This window comes from Salvelinus sp. IW2-2015, linkage group LG23 (genome assembly GCF_002910315.2).
Source record: "Salvelinus sp. IW2-2015 linkage group LG23, ASM291031v2, whole genome shotgun sequence".
Taxonomy (NCBI): Eukaryota; Metazoa; Chordata; class Actinopteri; order Salmoniformes; family Salmonidae; genus Salvelinus; species Salvelinus sp. IW2-2015.
In genome coordinates this window covers 7,243,990-7,261,532 of record NC_036863.1, presented here as the reverse complement: position 1 = coordinate 7,261,532, position 17,543 = coordinate 7,243,990, and the positions used below count along the sequence as shown (strand labels likewise).

The following is a 17,543-nucleotide window of genomic DNA, read 5'->3' as shown; positions in this document are numbered from 1 at the left end:
GGTAGTCTGGCGCAGGAGTTGAAGGAGACAGAAAGCTCGAGCAACCGAACCGCCCTTGCTGTCCTGCTCTGGCCGGCTTCCCCTCTCTCCAACTGGATTTCTGCCTCTAACCCTATTACAGGCTGAGTCCACTGGCTTACTGGTCTCATTCATGCCGTCCCTAGGAGGGTGTGCCTCACTTGTATGGTGAGTCACTGACTGATCTTCCTCGGGTTGGCCACCCTCCTTGTGCTGCCGTAGGCGGAATCTTGTGTATACTCGCCTGTCTCAATGGTAAGTTGGTAGTTAAATACCCTTCTAGTGGTGTGGGGCTGTGCTTTGGCCAAAGTGGGTGGGTTATAATCCTTCCTGTTTGCCCTGTCCGAGTATCATCGGATGGGCCACAGTGTCTCCTACCCCTCCTGTCTCAGCCTCCATTTTTATGCTGAGTATTGTGTCGGGGCGGCAGGTCATTTGTTTATATCTGATACTTCTCTTCTTACCGGTGTCCGTGTGAATTTAATATGCTCTCTCAATTCTCTCTTTCTCGCTTTCTTCCTCTCTCGGAGGACTCTGGAGCCTAGACCACTCCTCAGGGACTACCTGGCTATGACTCCTTGCTGTCCCCAGCCTACCTGCCCGTGCTGCTGCCTCCATGTTTCAACTTGTTCTGCCTGCAGCTATGGAACCCTACCTGTTCACCGACTGCTACCTGTCCCAGACCTGCTGTTTTCAATCTCTAGAGACTGCAGAGTGGCTAGAGATACTTCTTAATGATCGCGCTATGAAAAGCCCAACTGACATTTTTATCGTGAGTAGGAACTTGCTGCACCCTCGACAAACTACTTCAATTGATTATTTTTTGACCAATGCTGCGTTTAATTTTATGAACATTGAACATTTTGGCCAATGTTCTGTTATAATCTCCCACCCGGCACAGCCATGAAGAGGAGCTGGCCCACCCCTCATAGGCCCTGCTTCCTCTCTAGGTTTCTTCCTTAGGTTTTGCCTTTCTAGGAGTTTCCTAGCCACCGTGCCTTTCTAACCTGCATTGCTTGCTGCTTGCGGGTTTAGGCTGGTTTTCTGTACACACTTTGAGATATCAGCTGCATGTATATTAATATATTTGAATATGTATCATTTTCCTTTTTGATAACCAGGGGGGCTGGCCAAAAGGAGGTGAACGCCCATTCTCAGATAAGCCAAAACAACATTAATCTGAATTGGAGGATAGAGATTCCAGGGAGTCAAGCACAAGAAGTCTTATACACATCTAGATGTGTATAAGAGACAGGAATTGGAGGATAGAGATTCCAGGGAGTCAAGCACAAGAAGGTCTGATCAGTGTGTCACAGATAATAATAATAATACAGAGGTTATAGCATTCATTTCACATAGACTTAGCCCTTGCTAATGGCGGATACGGCTTTGAGAACAATAATGCATGGCCTGAACAACTCTTTGTCTGCAATAGATTTTCAAACTTGACCTGAGCGGTCAGATTGCAGGTTTCATTATTAGGGGAATGACCATGTCATGAACTTTGAAATTATGAATAAGAATCATGCATTATACCAATCTCCAATAATGCAGTGAGGAAATACATGAATTCAGTTGGATCAAATATGCAAAAAGCCCACATCAATATGCTTATTTTGAATCATTACAAAAACATCACAGGGGAAGAGTAAGAAGAGTACCTAGAAAAATACCAGAAGCACCTACTGCAATATCAGCAGAGTTAAAAATAAAAGCCCTAAACCTGCAGAATGTGCCCACTGCTCAGGCATAGCAAACTGCAGGTTAAGCAAATGTGACAATAGACCATCCTCTAGGGATAACACAAGTATTGTGAATGCCAAAAAGTACTGACTTAGGTGACTTATCATTCAGCAAAGACCCCATTTAAAAGGGGCAATAAGCAGTTGCTACATCCATTTTTGGACTTATAAATTAACAATATTGACTCTTGAAATAATAAGTTATAAATGCCTCATGAACTTAGTTCAACTGTCACACCCCATCAGAACCAAATATATAMATTTGTTTTACTTCAATGTTTGTAAACAAAGTGAATGTAAACAACMACTATATAGCCTCAAAAGTTGGTCAAAGAATTTGAAAGTGGTTACATTTCTCCATCCCCATTGCTCAGATTTTTGCTGAAATAGGGGCAGGCCAAATGCTTTGTTATTGTTTCTACTGCTGATTGCTGCTTTAAACGGTTATTATAAAATAGKTATTACTTTTAAAGGTAGACTCAGCAATATGATGTACAGGTAACTGACCAAATAAAGGAAACACCAACATAAAGTGTCTTAATAGGGCGTTAGGCCACCATGGCCAGAACAGCTTTAATGCACCTTGGCATAGATTCTAAAAGTGTATGGAATGCGACACCATTCTTCCACGAGAAAGTCCATAATTTGCTGTTTTGTTGATGGAAAACGCTTACTCAGGCGCTGCTCCAGAATCTTCCATAAGTGTTCAATTGGGTTGAGATCTGGTGACTGAGACGGCCATGGCATATGGTTTACATGCTCATCAAACCATTCAGTGAMCACTCGTGCCTTGTGGATCGCATTGTCATCCTATGGAGGCACAGCCATGATAGCAGAAATAATGGCCAAAATAATGGCCTGCCCAGCGTTTTTATACATGATCCTAAGCATGATGGGATGTTAATTGCTAAATTAACTCAGGAACCACACAGGTGTGGAAGCACCTGCTTTCAATATACTTTGTATCCATCATTTACTCAATTGCTTCCATTATTTTGGCAGCTACCTGTMGGTGCACAAAGTAAACAGCATAGTGGGTAAATTTCCGCAACAACTAAGTGTTGAAGCGCAAGGCTCAACTTCAACGATGTTTTGGTGCACTGGCKACCACAGTGTAGCAGTGTGAAGTGAACCTGTGCAGATACTGTGTGTGACTATGTGAGAGTKAAGTCTTGCATCTCGCTCATCTCAATATCTGTGGTGCTGCTTGTGGCAACGTCATTTAGCTGAGTCTACCTTTTAAGTCAAAAAATGCTTGCATTCTTGCCACTAGCATAGACATTCAGTGTGTCTATAAAATTCCATATACTTTATGAAATGGAATATAACGGTGAACATGGCTAAACAGTTGAGGGGATATTGGTTTTTGTTATGTCAATAAAAACAACAATGGATTCTTCAATGAATGGATGGATTCCAATAACCTGCTGACTTACCAAGCAGTGCTTGGAACAGGCTGCTTTTGAAGACCCCCATCACTCTCTGAATGGCAGTTTTGAGCTGTTGTTCCTCTGGCTTCATCAGTTTAGCACAGTAGTCTTCCAAAAGCCCTAGGGCCCTAGCTGTGTCTGCAGGAGGGTACGGATTGGAGACCAGTTAGCATGCTATTCAAATGATGGTCACATAAGTTATTTTGAACATAGTCACAAGTGATGAAATATCACAAACCACCAGACAAGCACGGACCAATTCACAAAGGCATTTTGTTTGAAAAAGATATATAGTAGCTTGAGCTTCCGCCACATTTTATCCCCATCTGTGAAAGGGATTCTAAGAACAATCTCAAGCAGCAAAGCAATTCTGAAAAGATATGTAATAACAACTGCATGTGCAAAAGACGATGAGGCCACTTGTATGGTTTATAATTAGCAGCCACTTCCACTACTAATATGAGAGGCAGTTTTGCAACAATACAGAAATGTGGAGCATCGATCGAGTGTACGCTTGGCACGAGTGTCAGAGGGCGAGACACCACTGTCACACAGAGACAGAGGAGTCATCGCTGAGCTCAGACCCTGTCACCAAAGGAGACCACAGGGGAACAAAGCAGCTCTTTACTCTGGTGGTGGAGGAGGGGTGCTGTGACAAGTGTGTGACAAGACGAAAGTCAACACTAAACTATGTCTCATGTGTCAAAGAAACTCTCAAGAACAGAGTGTAAAATGGTCTTTAAATACTTATATGGATTTTCCTGTTCAACTGATCTGGCTGACTGCTGTCTAGTCAGAATTTTACTTTAACCTCTCAACTCCAGAAAACTCTGGGAGGTTGCAAAATCTTGCATGACTTTCATTGTACAGTAGCCTACAGTTGTACAGTTGAACAATTTGGACAGTAATTCTTTCTTGTTGCACAATTACAGACCAATGTCTTCCACAAGGACAAGCCTCATTAGACATCTATTTATATGGAGTTGCTTAGCAGACTGCACTTACACTACAATCACCACATGCCAATCATCAGCCAATATAGGCTGCAAATAAGGACAAAACAATCCTTTACTGAATATGATGCACAATATTCAATTACACTTATGATAGGCCTTACTTTACTGAATATGATGCACAATACTCAATTACACTTATGATAGGCCTTACTTTACTGAATATGGCATTATAAATCCCTACAAATGTGAATAAATGCTGTATAACCTATTTTACGTGAAATGCTTTCAGAAATAATTGACTAATAGGCCTAGTAACGTTACTTACACTATTTATGTAGGCCTAGTGTAGCTTATTAATGCTTATTCATTAAAGTTATTAAAGGTTTACCCAAAACTCTTATTCAAAATAAACTATTATCAATGACTGTTCTGTTTCATAGGCCAGAGGGCCAAGGTGCACGCAACAACATATTTTTATTAGGCTTATATTACAAGTTATGGGATCATTTTTATTTGGTTTGCCACTAGCCTACCTACAGGAGCATATTTAACCGAGAAAGGCAAATGGAAATTCTGGCCTACTTACATAAGACTACATGCTGAAATCTAGAAGTGCTGAATCTCAATAAAGATCCACTTGTGGCTGCATAGAGGCAGCGAGACAACTGTTGTGCCAATTAGTATACGTTTCTGCTCACCTTTTTTTCTTACAGGCATAGTTGAATGCTGGATCCGTATCGGTGATTTACTCTTGCGCCAATAACATAACGTACTCCCAGTTCTCTTCAGTGCATTATTAAAAGTGTCAGGCAGTGGTGATAAAAAAACACATCAAATGCGAGTCAGTTGTGCTATAACGTGTAGCCTTAGACACAGAGGCAGTAGGTTTTAGGCTTTTGCTCCAGCAGAATCCGTGGTCTACAGTCTAAAACAATAGACTAGCACAGGGCAAAACAGGCCACAAACAAAAACTATGCTTGCAATGTGGCTGGTTGTGTATGCTTGTTCAGTTCATCTTCAACAAAGTATTTCCGATTGATGTGTGCTGCTGCTGACAGGTGCCACGGCAGTCGCGCAGGTTCTGATATCATGTCAAGGACATTGACTATAGCCTAGCATAAATGGTAGGTTAATTCCCTCAACTGACAGGAACTTTTCGTGAGCACCCAGCGAGATGTTCCGCGTTTCTATCACTTCCCTTGCAGTTTGATGCTGGCATTGAGTCAATGGCGCTCCCATGTGATGAGCTGGGGATTTAAAACACAAAACCAATGGCAGTCCAAAGAAATGTTAAAGGCGCCGTAACGTTACCCGGCGAGGTGAAATATGCAACCAAGCAAGTCTATTTTGGCTCGTGCAAAAAACGTTGCAGCATGTCATGGGATATGATGACATGAGCAKGGGTATAGCCTACTTGTAACTTAACAGCACAGCAAGTTTAATTAGGGTACACACCTGGCAGCAATTCCTCATAGCTTAATATTTTTTTCTATGTATTTGGGATGGCCCAGTTGGCTAAACGAACCAGGTCTGCGGCTAAGTAGCCTCGCCTTAGSATAACTAGCTATCAAAATACATAACATCAGCTGGCCAACATTTATTTCAAGACATACCACAACGAATAAAATGTATATGCCTCCATCCAATAACTCGGTTAGCTAAGGTTATGTAGCTATGTGATTCTCCGTCATCTCTCTTTCGTTTAGCCTACATTACATTATTTTTAAATAAGTCTATTCAACTATTCACAAACTGAAATGAACCCAATACTCGCAAACACATGCATCATAGTAGCTTAACCAGCTAGGCTACTTAAAACGAAAACCTGGGCAGTGAAAATGGAAGTTGACAGAGCGTTTGGCTAACGATAACCTAATTCCAGTGAGCAGATTCTCTCCTGACTGTCTGTTGGAAAATACCTGCCTGTCTGATCGTGCCGTAAAACGCATGGCTTTGCAATAACCTCGTCTACTTTACACATTTCATATATTCTTTGCGAAATATCTGGAACTTCCTCGTCCTCTTTTTTTCCCTGTTCCTTGGCAGCTGTCACATCACCACGTTTTTGATTCCCAAGTCTACAACCACGAAGTAGAAAGCAGCAGCATCAGTACCAGTTTTACCAATAGAGAATAATAGAGGCCTCTAGTGGCTAAAAGGCCTTACTAGCATGGGCAGCGCCGTTGAAGGTTTCCACCATTTTAATGTAGTCAACTGGGTGGGACTTACAACTTCATTGGCTGATCTTTCCTGGTGACCCTGTTGGAGTGACGTCCAACTGGGTCATCAGGAGGGATCAGCCAATCGGGAAGAAGAAAAATTACTACTTGACAATGGAGATTGGCTCAATGGCGCTGCCCATGCTGTCAGACACTATAACGGCACAGATTAGTCCTCTATATCTCTATAGTTTTACCTTAGCAGTGGCGAGGTTGGTTACTACCCCTTGATTGACAAAACATTACATCCAATGGCATGTCGAGTTTTTTGTCCATGCTCGGGCTTACTTGCCKCTGAGTCCCCAACAACCAGATGTGCCGGTTTTCAGGTGAGACTGAAAGGGTCCGTACTCCGTGGTATTTGGAATCCTTGGGACGTCGATACCCTAATGTAGTTGAMATTTTAAATGCTTAAGGTACGGTTATTATTAGGTAAGGGTTTAGAGTATGGACGTCCCTTACAAAAAAATTTAACTATATTTTAAAACGATTAAATTACGAATAAAAATGCTGTTAGAATTATAAGTGTTCTTGTGTAATGTGATATTCTACCCCCTAGCCCAATTGTCCTTCGTGTATTATTTATATATACTTGTGTTCTCCCATATACTTTCTGTGTTGATTTGTTGTTAATAAAAGTAAAAAAGAATAMAAATAAATAAAAGTAAGAAATATATATAAAAAACAAAACAAAGAGTGTGGACGTCCCAAGGGTTCCTGATAGTACTGACCAAATGGAAAGAGAGCCTGTGATGCGACTTCCGCTTTTGTAAATTAACCTGGGCTGCATTCAGTACGTTCTGGAATGTTCAATTGAACGGAAACGGTGCTGCTGAAAAACGGGAAGGTTGTGGGTTTGGGAACGCTGTCGGCATGGMCACTGTCTTTTAAATACGTCACTCATTGAGCTTGCCAGCTTGTAGTCCTAAAACCCGGAAAGGAGTAACCACTGGTTCGTTCAGCCATCCCTATGTAAGAAATKAATGGGGAAAGAATAAGGTTTTGGAATAAATGCAGAAAATAAGGTCTGAGGTTAACACAGGCTTAGAAGAGTTTATACATTTTGTTTTATGAGACAATAGCACTCAGTTAACATGACCTTTATGAATTATAAAGCCTTTTTTTTATACCCTAATATTAGGTATTCATATTGATATTCTTAAAAATTCCCAAAAAGTTACATTTATTATGTGTTCAACACATACCTTATTTTCGGTGTTTATCCAAAAACACTACATAAACGCAATTGATTTTTATCACAGGCTTTGTGCAACAAACCATGGCGCAGTTATTGCCTACAAAAATACTCCATTACTAATTATCGCTATTGCTTCAAGCCACACCCACTGAACAGGAGCAAACATACCTCAAAGTCTATTCAATAACTTTTGGGGAAACTAGTCATTCAGTAAAAATTGTTCTGCAACGTAGCAAATATTTAAGGGAACTAAACGCAACTCAGTATGTAGGGGACTGAGTTTTAAGTGTTTATTTTATCCTAATGACGYGTTCAAAAAAACTGGGAACTCGGAAAAATACAAGGTCAAATCATGACATAAGTGATCTTCAGGTCGGAAAGYCGGAGCTCTAGAAAGAGTTCAGAGTTTAAGGCTCTGTTTTTTTCTCCGAATTCCCAGTTGTTTTGAACGCACTGAAGTCAGAAGTCTGAGATTTCTGAGTTGTTTTGAACGCTGTGCAACCTAACCAAGTAGGCGTAAAAAGACACCTGACCAGTTCCTACTTACGTTTTTCATGGGAAACGGAAGTCAGGTTGAAAATACAGTATCAAAGATTTGTATACCTAAACCAAGATAGACCACAGATGATAGCGGAAAGATTTGAACGGCTGCCTGAACTTGACAGGTACGTTTTTGTAAGCCTATGYCTAGACATGGGTTAATTTTTGCATGTTGCCCCCATCATAACATGTAACTGTTGTTCTACGGGAAAATTTTCACCTATGGCCCCATGTATCTGGGAGGTAATGGGTCATTAGTAGGACTGATTGCCAACAGCTTATACAGGAGAGCACTGAATGTCACTCAAGGGCGTTTTACTTCAAATCTCCCAATGGCTGTCCTACCGTTCTTGACAACATTGGCCATGTATGATGTAGCTGTATCCAAACCATTTATTGTCTGGTGGGTGTATGTTTGTTGCAATTATTTTCTACAATATTTTTATGGTTTCTGAATTGAATCTGAAACATCTTAAACTCATTCAGGTGACCTTAATTGCCCAACCTGTGTCCTGATAAGAGGTGCACTTGTCAGCGCAGTTGGTGCTGGCGTATATCCTATTCTGTTGGCTTTGCCTGTGAATGCAGGCCTTGCAACCAGGTATGTATAACTGTCTTTCCAGGAGTAGGGTGATGTTGCTCTTAGACTTAGGCCAAGGCCGGCAGATGGCGATAGTTTTCACCGTCCAAATGCATTGTATGCAGCCGGCAATACATTTGTATCTTGTGGACCGGTTAGTACCTTACTTCATTCAGGCTGCATAGGCTTCAATTTCCTCCTGGCTTCGATCCTCCTTACAGCGGCAATCAGCAGTAGAAACAATTAAGCGGCCTCCCCACCCCTGGTTCAGTAAAAAGCTGAGGGATGGGGCTCGAGGAAAGTTAAATCACTCAAATTCCAAGACAGAGCTAGGGATGCAAGGATTGACCATCCATGCTATCAAAATTATAGTTTTAACCATGTTTGAGGCTATATAGTGTTTGTTTACAAACAGAGTAAAACAAGCTTATATTTTGGGTTCTGATGGGGTATGACAGTTAAACTAAGCTCATGAGGAAGTTTTTCTTTAAAAATCAATGGGTCCAAAAATGGATGTTGCGACTGCTGATTGCTCCATTAACTTAATTTAATGGCGAAAACAATTAGGAAAATATGGGTACTTACGCAAAACCATTTTCCACCACTGTGCAAGTGGCTAAATACTAATCCTGGATGTTGTGTACTGCGTTCAGCCAAATCAGGTTGCTGCAGTCTGTTTTTCACTCATAACCTAACGCAGCGTTGTATCGCATTAGTGGAAACCAATATTCTTATGTTCTGGACAGTGGCGGTTCTAGACCATTTCAACTGGGGGGGCCAAGCTGGGGCCAGTTGTACTGTTAGAGGKGCCAGTTACATTAGACGTTATTGTTGTCATATCGTTTTCTTCACTGCATTGCAGGCATTAGCAGGCAAAATACCATGTTCATAATCATCATCGTTGCCACTATCTAATAATGGATGTAAAAAAAGAACGATAGCAAAAATTTGTTATGTAAAAATTATTTCATACTCCACATTTAGGGGGGCCACAAGGGGGTCCAAAATTGTTGTCACAGGGGCACTGCCCCCCCCCCCCAGAACCGCCACTGGTTCTGGAATGTTCAATTGAACGCTGCTGTACTGAATGAGAAGTTTAAAAACGGGCGGCGTTGGGTTGTGGGAATGCTGTCACTCATTGTTATACCCACCAAACGGGAGCAAATGTACATTAGTCTGTTGAAGAATGTACAAGAACGTTTTGGGGAAATGGGTCGTTCAGTACAAACCATTCTGCAAATAGCAAACTGAACACACCGTGACTGTTCTCAGGGCGGGTCAGCCAGTTTTGACTAGCAGAAGTTACTTTTCATATAGCAGGTTAGGAGAATTATGTTGTTAGGAAAAGGCTTAGCTACAAGGTTTCATCAACACGACTCAAATATATCTAGGCCTGCCCTGAGAAGTATTCATTTCCGCTAATGCAATGCTACTAATGCAGCAAACATAAAAGAAACGCAACCCCTGGTCTGATAGTTTCAACCGCATTGGTTGAACGCTATACACAACAGTCGGGATCAGCATTTAGCCACTTTCATAAGGAAAGTATACATATCCCCCCCATTAAATGAAGTTGAAGAAATCAAAGCCTATGCAGCCTGAATGGAGAATGTTTTCAGTACAACCCGGTCCAGGAGGGAGGGATATGAATGGTTTGCCGGCCGCATGCAATGCGTTTGGACAGTAAAATGAAAACTACTCAATATTCCACATGCAGGCTACTCACAATGTTTGGATTGGGGAGGGGAAACATCCTAGATCTGTAACTATGGGTTATTCGCCGAGTATCTAGCCAACAAAGATTTCATCAATGCGGTATGAATGTCACGCCTACTTCCGGGATCATGTACAACACTTTTTGAATTTCCTTCAACATAAAATTCATAAAGTGGTCATTTTAAGGAGTACAAATGTGTTAATTTATTTACATATACCTGATGTCTTTCATTTAGGTTTTCGTTTTAATAATCGAAAACCTTCATAGAAGGCATTGGGTAATCTACGAACATAATTGTACCTATATTAAATCACAGCATATTCATGAATTTGACAAAATAATCTTGATTCAGTGTGGGACATGATCTGGGGAAGTAGGCTGGACTTTTAATACCGTGGCTGACTGAATTTGCATAATTATGCCGTTATAATTATCTAACAGGTACAACACTGCACCAATGCCAGAAAAGGGAAACTGTGTTGTGTTAACATTTAGACTACGTTACCCAGCAGGCTATGCGGGCGGGGCAGGTGGTTGAAGAATGCCTTGCATGGCTAAACAAGGAGTTTTCGAGCTGAAGTATATGTTCATTAAAAGTAGTTAAACCTACGCCCCGGTTTGTTATTATACAAGGAACAAACATAACATGGAGTCAGATTGGTAGTCGCTATGACGAGACAGAGAAAAGGAGTAACTCTGTAAATTTCAGCGACAAATTTAACATTCTACCACAAGTCAAGTGACGTGAGTAGTCGAAGATGCTAGCTTGCAAGAGCGAGGGCAACGAGCCGTGTAACCGATGTGAAATGGCTAGCTAGTTAGCGGTGGTGCGCGCTAATAGCCTTTCAAACGGTGACGTTACTCGCTTTGAGACCTTGAAGTACTGGTTCCCCTTGCTCTGCAAGGGCCGCGGCTTTTGTGGAGCGATGGGTAACGATGCTTCGTGGGTGACTGTTGTTGATGTGTGCAGAGGGTCCCTGGTTCGAGCCCGGGTATGGGCGAGGGGACGGACGTAAAGTTATACTGTTACAGCCGCAGCAGAGAGTGACAGCAGCGAGAGCGAGGCTGCATTGGAATCTGTTGACAAGCAAGTTGATAAGCAACATACTGAATGAAGTAAGAGAAATTGACACTGTTCCTGTTCTCCGTCATGGATAGGCTTAGTCCTCCTATTCCTATGCAGTTAACAGGCAATTTAGCTGACAATTGGAAACGTTTCAAGCAGAGATTCAATATCTACCTACCAGCCAGTGGTGCAGGGGGAGATGATGACAAATTGAAAGCTTCCATTTTTCTGCACGTTATTGGAGAGGATGTATTGGACATTTACAATAGCGTTCATTGACTGTGCTAAGGGATAAATTTGAGGAGTATTTTGTACCAAGCCAGAACGTCACGTTTGAGAGAAGTTTTTCTCTTATGATCAGAAACAGGGAGTCAGTTTTGACCAGTATTTGGCTGAGCTGAACACACTGAGCAAAACGTGTGAATTTGAAAAGATGAAAGACTCACTAGTGAAAGACAGGATCGTCTGTGGCATACTTGATAATGGACTCAAGGATAGATTGCTGTGTGAGCAAGATTTAACTTTGGAAAAAGCAGTGAATGTGTCTAGCAGCTGAAACCACCAGAGCACAAGCTAAAGAGCTGTGCAGGGATGAGACGTCAGTGTATGCAATAAAAAGAGAGGAGCACCACACACACAACACCTTACAAAACAAAAACAAGCTAAAGAGAGAAATCAAAACACTACATGTGGAAAATGTGGATTTATCCACAAGCCMAAAAAATTGCCCTGCATATGGCAAATCATTTAACTGTGGGAAGAATAATACTTTCTCAAAATGCTGCAAAGCTGAGGCTACAAAGAAAAAGGTTCACACAGTCAAGAAGGAGATTGAAGAATTCTTTGTTGATTCTGTGGAAATATGCAATGCAGTAAAAGCTGAATGGATTGTGCCATTGACTGTGAATGAAACTATAATACCATTCAAGCTTGATACTGGAGCACAGGTAAACCTGTTGTCGCTGGATGACTACAATACACCGAAGGTGAAGAGCAAAATACACCCGGTGAAAATTAAGGTTACTGGTTATACTGGGGAGAACGTACCAGTCAAAGGAAGCTGCATAGTAACTTTGCAGCACAAAGGAAAACAGTGCAGAGCACAGCTGCTGATCGTGCAAGAGTGTATAGCCTATTCTAGGAATCAATGCATGTGAAAAGCTCAATTTGTTGAAAAGAGTGTATGTAGTGACATCACAGACTGAAATTACCAAGAATCGCTACTGGCTGAGTATGAGGACGTGTTCTAGGGTCTTGGATGTTTACCAGGAGAACACAAAATATGTACTGATGACAAAATTACTCCAGTTGTGCATGTATGCAGAAAAGTTCAATTTGCACTGAGAAAAAAGTTCAAGGAGGAACTCGAACGCATGGTGGACGTCATCACAAAAATGGATGAACATACAGACTGGGTAAGCTCACTGGTTATTGTGGTGAAAAAGAACGGTGATCTCAGGATATGTCTAGACCCGAGAGATCTCAACAAAGCAATCAAGAGAGAGAATTTCAAGTTGCTGGAGCAAAGTGGTTCAGTAAGCTTGATGCCTCWTCAGGATTCTGGCAAATGAAGCTAGACGATGCAAGCTCAAGGCTATGCACATTCAACACACCTGAGGGCAGGTACAGATTTCTTCGTCTACCATATGGGATTCTCTCAGCGCCAGAGGACTACCGCAAGACAATCCACATGATCTTCGAGCACATTCCTGGAGTGGCGACCATGATGGATGACATCATCGTCTGGGGGTCCACAAAAGAACACGACACGAGAGTGAGACAAGTGCTGGACCTGACACGGAAAGTCAATCTAAAACTAAACAAGGACAAATGCGAGTTTGGTGTGAAAACACCTTCGTGGGAGACGTACTTTCAGAGGATGGAGTCAAACCAGACCCGAGGAAAACCTCAGCCATCAACAACATGGAGCGCCCGAAGAACAAGGACGACGTGAGACGCTTCATGGGCATGACCTTGCATACCTCAACTGTCAGCACAGTCTGTTCCACTCAGATGTCTTCTGGAACAGAAAAATGTATGGGATTGGTCCCATGAACAGGAAAACTGCTTCAAAAACCTAAAGAAGACAATCACAGAAGAGCCAGTGCTCAGGTTCTATGATCCGGAGAAAAGCACAAGGATTTCTGCAGACGTGTCACAGTTTGGCCTGGGAGCAGTTCTGCAACAGCATGACGGCACATGGCAACCCGTCGCTTATGCATCCAGAGCCTTGACAGGCGCAGAGACAAGGTCTCTGCTTCTAGCTTCACAAATAGAGAAAGAACTACTAGCAAGCACATACGCTTGCGAAAGGTTTCACCAATACGTCTACGGACGAGACTTCGAAGTAGAAACCGACCRCAACCATTGGTGTCAATCATGTCTAAGCCACTGAATGATTGTCCAATGAGAATCCAGAGAATGTTGATCAGACTGCAAAAATATGATATGAAGATGATCTATACCCCGGGAAAGTTCATGTTCGCCGTCGACACTCTTTCTCGAGCAGTCGACAAGAAAGAGAGCTTCATCACACAGAAAAACACTGAGATTCAGGCCTACGTCGCCATGATCTTAGCATCAATTCCTGTGTCTTTTGAGAGAATGGAGCAGATCAAAAGAGAGACCGCACCTAACCAAACAATGACAGAGTTGAAAGAAACAACACTGATAGGATGGCCCGCACAGAAGAAAAACTGTCCAAGGAGAGTACAGGATTACTGGATGTGCAGAGCAGAGCTCACCGTTGTGGATGACATAGTGTTCAAAGGCAACAAGATTGTCATTCCCATGACACTACGCAAAGAAATGCTACAGAAAATACACGAGGGCCACTTGGGCGAGGGAAAATGCAAASGACGAGCACGAGAAGTAATGTAATGGCCAAGAATGAACCAGGAAATCAGCCAGACCACTGCTTCATGTGAACTGTGTTTGACCTACAGGCCAAAGCAGCAAGCAGAGCCGCTAATGCCTCGTCCACTACCCAACAGACCCTACTACAAAGTTGGAGTTGACCTTTTTGACTGCAGTGGCAAAAGTCACATTGTTGTTACCGACTACTACTCAAACTACCCTGAAGTAGCAACACTGCGAACTACCTCCAGCAAAGCTGTAATCACCTACCTGAAATCAGCCTTTGCAAGACATGGGGTTGCGTCTGAACTGTACTCAGACAATGGCCCGCAGTTCTCAAGTTCCGATCGTTTGCCAACGACTGGGGATTCCGACACAACACCTCCAGCCCCAACTACCCAAGGTCCAACGGCTTAGCAGAGTTCAGTCAAAATTGTCAAAGGTCTGATGAAAAAGGCACACGATGGAAAGGACGTTTTACTAAAAAATCTGATGATCTATCGCAGCAGAACAGACTTCCACCTGCACAAATGTTGATGGGACGTCGCATCAGAACCAACCTACCCATCCATGAGGACTTACTAGCACCCAGAGGTGCTCACAAAGTCAAACTCACGAAGGAAAAACAGAAAGACAAACAAAAACAGTGACACAACAAAAGTGCATGACACTTACCTGAAGTGAAACCTGGAGGTCATGTACGACTCCGAGACATCAATACAGGAACCTGGATGCAGCAAGGGTGTATGCAGGGAGAAGTTGCAACGCAATCTTATGAGATCCAAACGGAGCATGGATCACAACTGAGACAAAACAGAGTGGATCTACGGCTTCAGCCATTCACTCAAGGKACTGAGGATCATCAGGAGGATACTGCTGAAGCGTCAAATGCCTTTAGAAATGAACAATTCAGTCAGAAGACCCTAACTGACAACGAATGCTGTCCAACTGTTTCAGGAAGCACTTCAGAACGACCAAAAAGGACTGTCAGACCCCCTGAAAGGCTTATTGAGAATTGCTCAATAAAAAAAAGGGGCACCTGGACTGAATGTTTTGTTTATGTGAAAAGAAATAGAGCCACAAGAGTATTGTTGGACAGACTATATTTAGTTTAAAAAGATAAAAAATAAATCTATGTTTATTACCTCTTAAGTGATGAGAGCAATGTAAAAAAAAAAGAAATGTGGGGAAAGAAATGTTATTGAAAATTGCGTGTTATGCAGATTGAGTAAACAAATGTGATGTGACGTGGTTACATAGAAAATACGTTATCTTTTAAAGGAAAGATGTATGTGTTAATAACATTTAGACTACGTTACCCAGCAGGCTATGCGGGCAGGGCAGGTGGTTGAAGAATGCCTTGCATGGCTAAACAAGGAGTTTTCTAGCTGAAGTACTTAAACCTACGCCCCGGTTTGTCATTATACAAAGAACAAACATAACAGAAACGTCCTCCGTTTTGGGATGAACATTACCCAACCCATCCTGAGGAAAAGGGGTGCTGTGATTGTGCTACAGGTTCTTTGGCACCTRCCTAAGCTCCAGACATTTTGACAGCTACTTGAAGTTGCTTCAGTTGTCCACCTCAGGTGACAAGGAACTTGAGGATTAAAACAGTTTTGMACAAACCTAAAATGTGCAAGGTTGTATTTTTATTAAAGTCCATGAATTGCAAAATCCCAGTTGTATAATTTCCAGCAGACCTAGTCCAAGGCAGTGTTTACAGGCAGCGCAATTCCAAGTTTTTTCACTAATTGGACTTTTGACCAATTAAATAACATCAGAATGGTCTGCCTGTCTGAACAGCCTGTGAATCCACCTTGATTTTGAAGAAAGTGCCTTATATTAATGAGATGCACAACTGTCTTACCTCAACAAACCAACTCCTACCTGAAACCAATTCCCATCATTATGCTGTCAAGTTACACATTCAAAATAAATCCTTCCCTTAAGTCAACATTCTTTGAGCACTACAAATATAATTTAAATCCAGAATTACACTTTGCTCTGCCCAGAGTACCCTCTCATGTGCTTTTTACCAGTAGGCCTATGTTCTTACAATTCTTCCTAAGTATCCCTTGTGGACAGGTCAAGTATCCCCAGGTTGACAAATACTATATTTGCTCCATTGTTTACATTTTAGTTGGTGGCCGCATTCATTGTGGCACTATGTAGTGCAGTGGTTCCTAAACTTTTTATAGTCCCGTACCCCTTCAAACATTCAATCTCCAGCTGCGTACCCCCTCTAGCACCAGGGTCAGCGCACTCTCAAATGTTGTTTTTTGCCATCGTTGTAAGCCTGCCACACACACACTACACAATACACTCATTCTTATGTTTAATAAATGTGACTTTTTGTCACAACCTGGCTCATGGGAAGTGACAAAGAGCTCTTACAGGACCAGGGCACAAATAACAAATCAATAATTTTGCTCTTAACCATCTTACATATAAAACATAATTTGTTCATTAAATTGTGAATAACTCACCACAGGTTAATGAGATGGGTTTGCTTGAAAGGATGCACATAACTCTGCAATGTTGGGTTGTATTGGAGTCTTAAATCATTTTCCACAGTCTGTGCCTGTATTTAGTTTTCATAAAAGTGAGGGCTGAGAATCCACTCGCATAGGTACGTTGTTGCAAAGGGCATCAGTGTCTTAACAGCGCGATTTGCAAAGGCAGGCTACTCAGCGCAGCCCTATCCAGAAATCTGGCAGTGGCTTCTGATTAAATTTTCACAGAACCGCTTGCTGCAATTTCGATGAGGCTCTCTTGTTCAGATATCGGTAAGTGGACTGGAGGCAGGGCATGAAAGGGATAACGAATCCAGTTGTTTGTCATCCGTTTCAGGAAGTACCTGCATAATTGTGCACCCAACTCAGGTGATTCGCTATATCACATTTGACATTGTCCATAAGCTTGAGATAATTTGCACAAAAAAGTCATACAATGATGTAAAGACCTGTGTGTTGTCCTTGTAAATGCAAAGAGCGCTAACTTCTTAATCATAGCCTCCATTTTGTCCCACACATTGAATATAGTTGCAGTCCCTGAAATCCTAGATTCAGATCATTCAGGTGAAAAAAAAACATCACCCAGATAGGCCAGTCGTCATGCAAGCGGTCAGACAAGTGAAAATGATGGTCAATAAAGAAAACTTTAAGCTTGTCTCAAAATTTTTATTAAACGTGTCAATACTTTGCCTCTTGATAACCAGT

At 42.0% G+C, this 17,543-nt stretch overlaps 2 protein-coding genes across 13 annotated transcripts in view; one reads left to right on the top strand and one right to left on the bottom strand.

The window, feature by feature from the left end:
- The window catches only part of LOC111950591 (disks large homolog 2-like), a 287,220-nt gene extending 280,970 nt beyond the window's left edge, over nucleotides 1-6,250 (bottom strand). For 9 of the 12 annotated variants that reach the window (XR_011473940.1, XR_002875505.2, XM_023968282.2 and 6 more), the window contains exons 1-2: nucleotides 4,845-6,250; nucleotides 3,197-3,328 (exon numbers count right to left, since the gene is read on the bottom strand). Coding sequence is in view for 10 of the 12 variants with exons in the window: in XM_023968282.2 (XP_023824050.1) it covers nucleotides 3,197-3,328; nucleotides 4,845-4,863 (151 nt within the window). In the remaining 2 variants the exon portion in view is untranslated. The remainder of the gene's footprint in view (nucleotides 1-3,196; nucleotides 3,329-4,844) is intronic. The other 3 variants (XM_023968287.2, XM_023968297.2, XM_023968283.2) reach the window with 2 other exon arrangements.
- A 1,937-nt stretch (nucleotides 6,251-8,187) lies between these two features.
- LOC111951131 (transmembrane protein 126A-like) lies at nucleotides 8,188-15,934 on the top strand. Its single transcript, XM_023969159.1, is given in 6 exon segments — nucleotides 8,188-8,227; nucleotides 8,311-8,502; nucleotides 8,587-8,704; nucleotides 10,842-10,883; nucleotides 15,768-15,839; nucleotides 15,841-15,934. Coding segments are annotated over 6 exon segments (558 nt in total).
- The last annotated feature ends 1,609 nt before the right edge of the window (nucleotides 15,935-17,543 follow it).